General features: G+C 39.3%; 1 protein-coding gene across 4 annotated transcripts in view; it reads right to left on the reverse strand.

Moving 5' to 3' along the window:
- The window catches only part of phactr3b (phosphatase and actin regulator 3b), a 74,524-nt gene that overhangs the window by 23,103 nt on the left and 38,452 nt on the right, over positions 1-12,969 (reverse strand). For all 4 annotated transcript variants that reach the window (XM_047347310.1, XM_047347311.1, XM_047347313.1 and 1 more), the window contains 2 exons: positions 11,860-12,050; positions 6,252-6,405 (listed from right to left, as the gene is read on the reverse strand). In XM_047347310.1, the coding sequence (XP_047203266.1) occupies positions 6,252-6,405; positions 11,860-12,050 (345 nt within the window). The remainder of the gene's footprint in view (positions 1-6,251; positions 6,406-11,859; positions 12,051-12,969) is intronic.

Below are 12,969 nucleotides of genomic sequence, written 5' to 3' on the forward strand. Positions count from 1 at the left end.
TCTTCCTCAACCTGTTGTTTTTGTGATGTTAGCCAGACACCAGGTTATCCTGTCTTCTATATGTCCTCTGCTGTCCAACAATTACCACACACTCACTGCACCACATTTTCTCCACATAATTAAGCACAAAGCCAACAGTAATAGTTAAAAACAGAAAATTGTTTTTTCCAGCTGCAATTTAAAGACTCATTTAGATGCGGGCCGGCTGCGTCAGCACAGAGAGATGCTTTTTGTTCAGTGGAGCTAGTTTAGGAGCAGATCTTCTACATATTCAGCTTCTGTAAATAGCTTTGTGTATGAGCAGAACAGAATCAAACTGTGCCTGGCAACAAGAATCATCACAGTCGGTGAACAACCTCACTGTTAACAACATCAGTGTTAAACATCATGAAAGAAGTTTTAAATTGTAGCACTTCATTAAGGGTTTTGATGCATACAGAATCAGGGTTTTAAGTCCAAGGTTTTAAAAAGTTACATATTCCAAACCGCAAAAATATTTTGTCAAACGAATCCTGCTGTTTAAAATCCAGAGAAAGTGTTAAAGTGCACATGGTTTGCTCCAGCTGATATTAATGTAGCACTGCCCCTTCCTCGACTGCTGCTGTGCACTGCCAGCCAGCAGGATAAAAGAAGGCAAGTACACTTTAGCTCCGCTGGTTCCAGTTCTTAACTGATGCTAGTGCTGACCATGCAGCAGTTCTGTGTTTCTACCACTCAAACTATGGCTCTAGCATGGAGATCCTGTGCTATCCTAGCACCAGTTGACTGCTGGGCCAGAATAAAGAAGCGCTTTCGTCAGGAGCTAGAGTCAAGATTATTGGAAACTGCTGACAATGATCCCAACAAGCACTGCCTATTAAACTCTGAAGTTTAGTTTAGTTTAGACATAAAATACCTGCAGCCCAACAACAATAACATTTTTGATTAGCACCAGAATAACCAAGGCTTATTGTGTCCTATCTTCTTGTACTTGAAATCACCATCATGGTTTTGAAGTAGGTCAATGCTCTGCTTATAGCTGATTATTTCACCTTTAATCCATGAAAGTCATTTTCAACTCAGTCCTTTACCAGAGTTAATCTTTTAATATCTCTAGGTCGTGCTAATAAAACGTGCTCTAAAAGCTGTTTAAATCACGTTTTCCAGCTGCTGGTAAGGATCAGAGATCACGAAGCGCTCTCAACCACCACTGGTTGTTTAAAACAGCCATAATAATAAACAAAGGTGGTGATATTAGAGCATCTGATTGCTGGGATACTGGAATAGAGAATATTGTTGTGTGGTTAAAATGTCTCCATGCACTACGATCCTTCACAAAAACACTGAATCAAACTGGGAGGATCAAGCAATAAATGAATAAGATGTATAGGATCTGCCTTGGCTCGATGGTGGTGGAAAACAAGTGTTTTTTCACATCCAGCATGGCTCTAGCACTAGCACTGAGAAAAACTTGGATCTCTTTGACAGAAAATCCCTGCTATTAATGTAGCAGTGTTTAAAACAGCATGTCTGTCTGTAGCTGACTGCAGGCTCTGTCTGAGTGGACCCGACTGATTAACTAGCTAACAGCAGCTCCTTAGACTCCCAGTGCTGCTCATTAAACAGCATAACGGCAAAAAAAAGGAAGAATATTTTGCACCAAAATCACTTTAACACTCACTGATCTTTTTTTGCTTAAGTTTTAGTATCAAAACAAGAATAAATCTGACTTTTATCTGTAATCATTTATTGTATTTTATTTTTGCAGCAGTAGGAATAAATGTTGCTTCTCATCTTTAAGACTGATTCAATCATTTTATAGGTATTTGGATTATGATTTTTGTGTAAATATAGTAAAACCTTGGTGTTTTCACCAACTCAAGGATATCATTACATTAAAATCTCAAACCGGCCCGTGCTTAATTATTGTAGACAATATCCGTCTTTGTACTGGTACTACCAGACAAAACCCAGATCGCACTGATTACTTCTGTATGTTCACCTGGCAACAGAGTTAGTCTCTCTGAAAAAAGCAGCTTTTGTTTCAACCATTGGAGAATGTCAAGCTCCAATTAAAACTCAGCAGATTCAGTGAGCATCGAGTTAAGAAGCACAGCTCAAAGCTGCTTGTGTTAACAAAGAGAAAGACCAACTATAGAACACGTAAAGCCTTGACAAAGGTAAGAGCTGCAAAGGCAATGTTTTTACTCTTTTACTGTTCAGCACACACACCTATTCGCCTTTTATGTAAGACTGATAACTATTATGAAGTTGATTTCAACCATAAATCCTGATGTTCCAACTATAAACCTTCTGCTCTGACCCTGAAGGCATCCAGCACAGCCAGCCTCTGCATTATTTTCCAAAAAATGAGAGCATACTGCCCGACACAACAACAAATCCGATTACGATGTTCCACCTCGTCCTCAGTCCAGGAATTAACCCACAGCAGGAGAGAACACAGAGAGGCTAGTCGTAGAATGGATAACATTTACAGAAAGGTGCTTAAGATTAGTAACAACTAAATCTTTGTCAAATTAAACCTGTCAGCTGCACTGCACATAGCTCAAAGGTGACCAAACATGGTGTCTGTATTACATGAATGAAAACTGATGAGGTTGAACTATTCTTGTAAGAAGCTGGAATAGATTACATCAGCAACCTAAACCTAGTACATCTGATCAGATTCTTGGCCTACTGTTTTCAGAACCAGAATCAGCTTTATTGACCAAGACTGAGTGAACAAATAAGGAATTTGAGCTGGGCTTCAGGCAGGCTGTGATAGTGCATGCTTATGATGGTTCACAGTGGAGTAGCTGACTACTCAGGCTGTAAGGTGTTCATCAGAGAGACAGTCTGGGAAAAGAAAGCGCCTCAGTGCCAGGTGGTTTACCTGGAGGTAAAAGTCTAAACAGTTTGTGTCCAGGATGTTTGGGGTCTGCAGAGATGTTAAATGCCCTTTTCCTGTACAAGTCCAGGATGGAGCGAAGGTCAGCCCTGATGATCCTCTCTGCAGACCTGATTTAGATCACCTTCCTGAAATTATCAATGTTCAAACTCTCATAGAAAAAAGCAAGTTTGCATGATTGACAATGCAGACAACTGGCTCAATAGGCCTCAATTATCATAAAGTTCCTAATAATACAGTTGAAAACCGGCTGAACAGTAATCGACTGTGGAAGTAGAACGTAAGCAATTACTCGCCTTGCTGAGATTAAATATAAGTTTTGCGTATTTTTACTTTTATAAGTAGTTTTTTTTAATCTGTGCTTTTACTTAAGTATGTTTTTTTCTTAAGTCACCTTCATTACAGTGTAAATAAATGCAGAAAAAGATGGAGACAAATCTTGCACAGGATGATGCTAAATGATGCAGATTTTTTTAAGAGTCGTGACTTATTTTTGAAGAGTATGACGCTCAGCGCTGCTGTTAGCAGCCAGCTAACACTGGGGAGTCCTACGTCTACATCTGCTACTTTAAGCTCTTTTTGGCCTAATACCAGACGAGCATGTGATTAGATGAATTACGTTTTACTTTTACTTGAGTAAAACTTTGCCACAGTAACTGTACTTTTACTTCAGTACATTATTACAATTTTTTTTCTTACATTTTTCACCTTTTAATTGTTTCCATAAAAAATCCATAAAAAGTCTCTCCAGCCATTTTGTGCTACTTTGCAAAATTAAATCTGAATAAAAGACACCTTTACAACTTTAAGCACAGTGGTGGATGGGTGATGACTGGGGCTCATTTTGCATCTACAGTCTCCATGGACTTTGCTATCACTAAAGCAGCCTTGAAATCCTCTGTAAACTGAAGAATGTCAGAACCAAATGTGAGGCCATCTGGCTGAAAGCTGAAGTTAGGTTTAAACCGGCTCAGCAAAATAACAATGAGCTCAGAAACAGCAGCAAATCCACAATAATATGGTAAACAGAAGAAAAGAATCATGTTTGAATGGAATCAGTGTAGATAAGAAGCGTAGGGCCAACATTTCTCCACAAACATCAAGTTCACGCTGATATAAGCTGTTGTATTATTGGTAGTATTTAGTTTTGTTTTTTTCAAAACTACACTAACAGTCAGAGTTTTCCAACTACCGTATTCAGCAAAATTAGGTTGGGTTTAGGCTCCATCTGTGATCCAGCACTGTGGTTTACTTAATAGACTGGTGTAAAATGTTTACATATTGTCTCCATAAATCCATTTTCACACATTTATAATTAGTGATGAGATAAATGGGAGAATAATTTCGCCTAGAACCTTTTCCTTGGTTACTGGTGCTGTGGTTTTCCAGCACAAACATGGCCTACATGCTTCGTTATGGTTTTTTCTTTAAGTAAATTTTAAATAGAATTGTGACTTAATGTAATTAAATTGCAATATTATATTGTCATAAAGCCCTATTGTTGAGGATTAATAAAAAGGTAGTTGTGCTTATTTAAGAAAACAAATCTTATCCACATGCATAGCTCTGAGTGTTTTTTATGGGTATACAGGTCCTTCTCAAAATATTAGCATATTGTGATAAAGTTTATTATTTTCCATAATGTCATGATGAAAATTTAACATTCATATATTTTAGATTCATTGCACACTAACTGAAATATTTCAGGTCTTTTATTGTCTTAATACGGATGATTGTGGCATACAGCTCATGAAAACCCAAAATTCCTATCTCACAAAATTACCATATTTCATCCGACCAATAAAAGAAAAGTGTTTTTAATACAAAAAACGTCAACCTTCAAATAATCATGTACAGTTATGCACTCAATACTTGGTCAGGAATCCTTTGGCAGAAATGACTGCTTCAATGCGGCGTGGCATGGAGGCAATCAGCCTGTGGCACTGCTGAGGTCTTATGGAGGCCCAGGATGCTTCGATAGCGGCCTTTAGCTCATCCAGAGTGTTGGGTCTTGAGTCTCTCAACGTTCTCTTCACAATATCCCACAGATTCTCTATGGGGTTCAGGTCAGGAGAGTTGGCAGGCCAATTGAGCACAGTGATACCATGGTCAGTAAACCATTTACCAGTGGTTTTGGCACTGTGAGCAGGTGCCAGGTCGTGCTGAAAAATGAAATCTTCATCTCCATAAAGCTTTTCAGCAGATGGAAGCATGAAGTGCTCCAAAATCTCCTGATAGCTAGCTGCATTGACCCTGCCCTTGATAAAACACAGTGGACCAACACCAGCAGCTGACACGGCACCCCAGACCATCACTGACTGTGGGTACTTGACACTGGACTTCTGGCATTTTGGCATTTCCTTCTCCCCAGTCTTCCTCCAGACTCTGGCACCTTGATTTCCGAATGACATGCAGAATTTGCTTTCATCCGAAAAAAGTACTTTGGACCACTGAGCAACAGTCCAGTGCTGCTTCTCTGTAGCCCAGGTCAGGCGCTTCTGCCGCTGTTTCTGGTTCAAAAGTGGCTTGACCTGGGGAATGCGGCACCTGTAGCCCATTTCCTGCACATGCCTGTGCACGGTGGCTCTGGATGTTTCTACTCCAGACTCAGTCCACTGCTTCCGCAGGTCCCCCAAGGTCTGGAATCGGCCCTTCTCCACAATCTTCCTCAGGGTCCGGTCACCTCTTCTCGTTGTGCAGCGTTTTCTGCCACACTTTTTCCTTCCCACAGACTTCCCACTGAGGTGCCTTGATACAGCACTCTGGGAACAGCCTATTCGTTCAGAAATGTCTTTCTGTGTCTTACCCTCTTGCTTGAGGGTGTCAATAGTGGCCTTCTGGACAGCAGTCAGGTCGGCAGTCTTACCCATGATTGGGGTTTTGAGTGATGAACCAGGCTGGGAGTTTTAAAGGCCTCAGGAATCTTTTGCAGGTGTTTAGAGTTAACTCGTTGATTCAGATGATTAGGTTCATGGCTCGTTTAGAGACCCTTTTAATGATATGCTAATTTTGTGAGATAGGAATTTTGGGTTTTCATGAGCTGTATGCCAAAATCATCCGTATTAAGACAATAAAAGACCTGAAATATTTCAGTTAGTGTGCAATGAATCTAAAATATATGAATGTTACATTTTCATCATTACATTATGGAAAATAATTAACTTTATCACAATATGCTCATATTTTGAGAAGGACCTGTATTAGGAGTACATTAGGTGGAAGACAAAAGCAGGTAAAATGTAGACAAACAGTGATGTCATGTGAAATGAACAGACATACATGAGGTAGCGTGTGATGAGAGGGTTGAGGGTCTGACGGGGGAAGCTGATGGTATGCTGATCTGGGTCCACACACAGCGACTCACTTGGCCAGCTTCATCTCTATCTGCTGGCGGATTTCCTGGCGCTCTTGGTCGCTGCGGACTGGGAAGATGTTGCGGTCCTCCAGCTCCTGTTTACTGGGCCTGTTCCGAAGCTTCACCGCTAGTAGCTCTTTCCTCATCCTACGTGGGAGCGTTCCTGTTGAAGTGGAGCACGAGCTTGGGTAAGGGGCTGGTAGTGTTCAAGCTGCCATCATGGTTCAGATTTACAGGGAAGGCATTAGGTGGAAACCTCCAGCTTAAAGGAATACCTTGCCACCTCAGCTAGAAACTTTGAATAAAAAACTCAACATAGTAAAGTATGTCCAACTGTGTTTAAATGCAGCACAACATATTTTCAGCTCTGCAAAATCAGAGCAGTGCAGATATAATGAACACCCATGTAAAAGGGAATCATCTTTTACCAACAAATGTGAAAGAAAAGGTTCAGGACTGATGGATGTAATGTTGATTCTAGACAGTAGAAACTGGACTGAGTAACATTCTCCCCCATGCTGCCATTATACACTATGACCTACAGTACAAATAACATTAGTTCCCTTATGTTTGATATTCGGTCTTTCTAACATACTCTTGCATTTATTCAAATATTGTCATGATGACATCTTGTCATCTATGCTCAGTCATTGAATGGAACAGAGCAGGATGGTTTTTTGTGTAAATGCCACATTAAATCCCTAGTTTCTTATCCCAAATTCCATCTGCTTTATTATTTTTCCTAACTCCATGCATTACAAAGTAAACTAGCTAACATTTAAATTGTTCAAAGAAAAATAGACTATATTTAAAAAGGTCTCTATAACTATATGTTTCCGTAAAAACAAAAACAAAAAAAATAATTTTCACCTTGAAAAGTCCAACCTGAAGTAACATTTCAGTTCTAAGAGGAAACATCCAGGCACATGTAGTAAAGTTCTTAGTGATGACATTATCTGATGGTGGATGAGCTGCTGCCCGTGTGGACCCACCTTTTACAGTCTGCAGTAAACTGAAGGGCTATTGGACAGTTTTTAGACAGACTGATTAAACCTGAGCAGGTTTGTCATGCTTTCTGTGGACAAGTTTAAGTTGCACACTAAAAACCCACTAAAACCCAGCGGAATTTCAATATTGGCTTGTAGATAAGAAAACCCATTTAATCTGCTGTTTTTGAAGTAGAATAATGGGTCAAATTCTTCAACTGCCAGTTATTGCAAATGCTTGATGCCAGTTGTTGCCAGGCAGTTATTAGGTTTAGGGGGAAGTTACCTATTAAAAGTGGGCTACGCTGGTTTAGATAGCTTTTTCCATCTAACAAATGAAATCATTATTTCAAAACAACACATATATATATCAGTGGCACTGGTGTCCCAGCCTCTCCTAGATCATGGCAGGCTTTGACCTTGTACCTTTTTGGGTTGTTCCTGAACATCACAACCAGGTGCTTTAGTCTTAAGGTGGTAGTTTGGGTCAGGTGGGTGAAATTTGGACTGATTGATTTTTAAAAGCTTCCCGAATGGCTTCCCCAATGCACTGACATCAACACTTTTGGAAAAATGATGCCTCCAAGGCAGAGCTGTGCCAAAAAAACAACCAATTTCCATCCTGCCGAGATGACTGGTCAAATATCAGGTCAGAAGCAAAAGGTGAGCGGTCAAGGTGCAACTTGCCAAGGGACATTTCGGTGATTACTGGCGGGGGGGTGTTTTAACCTGTATGAGTAATTTTGACTGTGTGGATTAGAGAAAATCCACAATAACATCTATTTTATTTACTTAGTTTATTTATGATTTTTTTGTTGAATTACTGGTTTTTACACAGAAAAACCAAACAGGAAATGGATTTGGGGGAAGACATACAGCAAAGGTCCCAAAGTAATGGATCAGACCCTAAACAGCTGGTTTATTGGCCTCTGTGTATAAATGGGGCACCTGCTCTATGAAATGCGTTTAAAAAAAAAAAAGTTACTTAACCATTTTACTCTGGACATAGCGATGCAAAATCAACGTTAAAGACCCAAAAGGAATGTGAAATTCATAGCTATGATGAGTGTTTGTGAACCTCTGACCAGAGCCGTATGTCAGTCAAATGAATGAACAAGGTTTTAATTAATAATGGTTTGTACACAAATGCATATGCAAAGCAGTAAGTGATGATCATTATAGGTTGTAAATCTGGCAGTCCATTTCAAAGCTAATGTTCAGTTTGGATCCAGTGACATCTAGTGGGTAAAATTTTAAAATACAATATTAAACTGCATGAGTCTTCATTAGGTGTGCTGAGTCAGTCTGGTATTCTGATTGTGATTAAATAATTGTTCCTAGTTTCTCTTTCACTGTCACCATTTCTTCTTTCCTACTGAGTACCCAAAATGCCTCTTCTTTAGTGACTGAGACTGGGATCAGGGGCAAAAATCTCAGATATGTGCTGATTTAATAAGCCCATTTAAATAGTAAACGAAAGGTTCAGCTAGAAAACATTCACTGGGTATATTAATCTATGAATGCGAGCTTCGTTGCAACAGACACAGACTGCCTGACACATGTGTGCTGCTGGACGCTACACCAGTAGGTCCAGCCCTGTGCGTGCAAATTCTGCCATTGATTCACACTGAATGAGTGAGTTAAAAATATCATTTACTTTTTCTCCTGATGGTTGTATCACTGGACAGGTTCATGTTGAGATGAAGGGACACAGGTTGAGTTGGACTGAACCGAGTCACAGGTGAAAGTGGGTAAAATTATAATTTAGCAATTATTTACCCTGTCTATGTTAAGTTGGCTGGTTTAATTTTTTAAGAATTCATAGAAACTATACATACACTTGTGCAAATATGTAAATAAGAGTATCATTTGTTGACACAAATTTTATTATTTACCATAATGTGGTAAAAACTGATGTCAGAGAAAACTGATACCAAACAGTTTCATTACTATCACTTTATAAACTCACATAACCTCCCACAATGTTAGATGCCTCCTTAATAAGCACTGCTACTTTGTTTATGTCACAAAATGTCTTTCAACCTGTGTCCTAACCTCCAGAGAGCCTGATATCACTAGCTTCTTCTCTGTCTTGGTCTTTGTGGACATTTACCACTCTGTCTCTGATTTAAAGGGGACTCAGATGACATCACAGAGCGCTGTGGCCAAATTAAAATTAGCACTGCTAGTGGTGCAGCTCGCTGCGCTCTGGGGGCTGCTCAGCCTGGCCTAATGCAGCCCCGTTCTGTCACTGTACAACACATATAGTAATGGTATCTATATAAAGAACCCTAAGTAGCCACCAGCAGTTGTTCAGGGTCATCTAGAACATCACACCAAATCATTTGTTTCTATCTTGCATATTTTTAGCACCGATATTTCTTTGGAGCAATTCATTGAAAAACTTTTTATAGTGTACACAAGGATCTGTTTTTTATTTTTTTTACAGTGTAAGATGTAAGGCTTATTTAATGGTTAGCCATGTTAGCCGCTACTTCCTTTATGAATAAACAGAGGGTTAAAGGAAGTGCACATCCTTCCAACCCTTCGTGCTCAAATGGAGCCGTCTGCCCCTGGACCTTTCTCTGTGACAGTTTGTACCTGCAGTGGATTACAACAGGGACCATCGGTCAGTTTCTATTATTTAATATAGCATCACCTTACAGGGTTGCCAACTCTCATGCATCGGTCATGAGTCTCACACTTTTCCTCTCTTTCTGACTCTGCTCTGACAAACCTCACACCAATAGAAGTAAAGTAGTTGAACGACACAGGTCCTTTGGTTCTATGACTTGTCATTCTAAACAGTGGCAGTTTTGACAGCCTATTTTAATGGGCAGGAGTCCTCACCAGTAGGTTATTTTTATTTGCCTGTGGATGACAGATAAAAAGACACATCAGGCACCAGAGGTGGCTAGTAACTAGTTACATTTACTTAAATAACTTTAAGTAAAAACATATTTTTAGGAGCAGTTTTACTGCACCATACTTTTTACTTTTACTTGAGTACTGTTGAAGTAGTCTTACTCTTCCTTGAGTAAAATTTTTACCTAGCCTACCCATCACTGCCTGACATTACCAGTGGCTGTGCCAAGACTCATGTAATTTATGAACATGCTGCTGGTCAGTCTTGTCTTAGCACAGTAACCAGATGTAAAGTGCTTGGTAAAACCCATTTATATCACTCAGTATGTTTACTGCTTCACTGCTGCAGATACCCAAGCTTGCCAACTCTTTAAAATCCCAAAGCCAGCACTCTGTAGCAAAGAGAGCCTTATCTACATTTTTTATTTCTCTCCTTGCATTTGAACTTAAACAGGAAATAAACGTCTCTGTTTCTCTGGCTCGTATGCTTGGAATTTCCTTCGATATGAACTGAAAGTGTCAGAGCTTGTCTCACTGAAAACCTTCCACTTTATCTTAAGAAACCAACAACGGGAATCCTTTGAACAGTGTTTGTGTTTTAAATCTTCGATTGTTATTGTTTTTAAACTTGATATTATTACTGTGGCAATAACTCCTGCTATTCATTTGTCAAAATACTCGCACTATCCATTTTTTTAATGTTTGTTTTGTTATTGTCTATCTGTCTTGTCCACCATTAGCTCAGAGGCAGCTAGGAGGCAGCCAGGAGTTTGTAGGTTTATGACTGAAATTATTTGTTAAAGTGGCTACAATTACTTGTTGATTTAACAAGAAAGAAATTATATTTTCACATAGGGTCATGTTGGTCTAGATAACCTTTTTTACGTAAACAATGAAATCATCATCAAGTGCTTTTTGTATTTACTCAGGTTATCTCTGTCAGATTTTGAAATTTATTTGCAAAAGCAAAAACTGAAGAAATTTCCAAGGAGGCAAATGCAGTTAACAGCAGTGTGCTTCACTGTTGTTAACCCAGTTATAGTTTTAAAATTTGTTTTTATGTTTTTTTTTTAAATCAGTAAAAACTGAAAAAGAATAGCTCATCTAAATCATGAAAAGCCAAAAACTGGTATGGTCTTCATGGGCATGATGAGCGAATATTAACTTATAATTTCTGAATCTATTTCAACAACTCTTTACTTGTGATAACAAGCTTGCAAATATAAATATCCAAATAAAAATATAGAAGTGGTGTTTAGTCTTAAATAAATTCAATGTGGAGCTAAATTAGCCTGCCTGACTTTTTAGTTAATGCATATTTCAGTCCAAATTATAGACCCTTTAAATTTCAAGGGCAAAACCATACATATGAAACATAAATATTGAAGTTCCAAAACAATAATAACTTTAATTATTATTCATCACAGATTGGCATTATTGGCGTTGTAGCCACTAGATATTTAGATCCCATCAACCAAATGCTGTGTATGTTTGTTTCCGTTCTAAAGTTGCAGCCCAGCAGTTTTTGACCCAGTCACAGTTAGATGTCCAGGAATTAGGCCACCAGAGCAGATGCTGTTTGGCAGCTGGAAGTTACACCAGCAAGACTGCAGTTCATCTTCGCTTCCAATCTCCCCGTCATTCCCTGGCTGGAACAGCCATCAGCAGAGATTATGTTGCTTCATTATCCACTGGCATGTTGCCTACATTTAGTTAGGTTGGTGCGTTTGGATGTAAAGCCACAAATCTGATGCAAGCACACCTACCAGAGATCACAGACTCATTCCAGCTGTCCTCGTCGCTCATGTACTGATCCAGGCGACAGTTCTCCTTGTTCTCATCAGATGTCTTCTTGCTGTCCGACTCCCCAAGCGACTCCTTCTCTGTGCTGGATGTCCGAGACAGCCGGCCGTCCAGTCTGCGTTTCGGAGAACAGCGAGCTTCCTTCGTCTGGAAACTGGGATCACGTCACAAGACAGGTCTTTCATTGTCAACTTGATGAAATATGACATGCTTAATTAATAAATGTCCAGATTCTGATGTCTCATTTTTTTATCTCTGGACAAGAAAGGGATTGATTGCACTTAATCACAAAACAATTGTTTTGCTCAATAAACAAAGATCCACACAAAAGTGTCATTTTTATGGGAGGAAAAGGTTTGTGCAACTCACTTCCAGTGAGTTGCTTCTCACAGCCACATTGCAGGGTCTAGTTTTGCTTCAGCTCCAGTTTTCTTTGTTTACAGCTGATCTCAAATTCTTCTCAAACACCCTCACATACACACCTATAATTCATGGTTAGCTGTTGGTCCCTATGATGAAATCTTTGGGTTTTTAGAGACTTCTGTCAGCATGTTGCGGTCTGTTTTGAGGATTAACTTTCTTGGATGGTCAGACCTCAGCATGCTGGCAGTTATCCTGCACCTGTGGAGCATTTTCCTTACAGTCGAACAGCTGATTCTTTAACTGCTAAGATCTTCTGTCTGAAGGTCTGAGAAAGCCCTTTTGGTCTTAAACAGGGAAGTTTAAACCTCCTTAAAAATGCTGAGTAATACTGTTCTCATCATGTGTACCTGATGTGATAGGCCTGTGTGTCACATCAGGTGCAATTTATAAGTAGGAATAAATGTGAGTGTCCCAATTTATTCCTTACTATAAGTTACATTTTTTTTTTATTACATTGTACAGGGAAATTTAAATGGTTATTTATATGATTCGATTTTTTCAGTTTTGATAAAACTGATATTAAATATGTCTGAATATGTTCAAAAAGCACACTGGCTGTCCCGGGGTGTTGTCAATTTTTTTTACATGTTAATCTGTTGGAGAACCAACATTTCAAGACTGGAGTTTACCGATGCTCGTCACTGACCCTG

This window comes from Girardinichthys multiradiatus, chromosome 20, assembly GCF_021462225.1.
Source record: "Girardinichthys multiradiatus isolate DD_20200921_A chromosome 20, DD_fGirMul_XY1, whole genome shotgun sequence".
NCBI lineage: Eukaryota > Metazoa > Chordata > Actinopteri > Cyprinodontiformes > Goodeidae > Girardinichthys > Girardinichthys multiradiatus.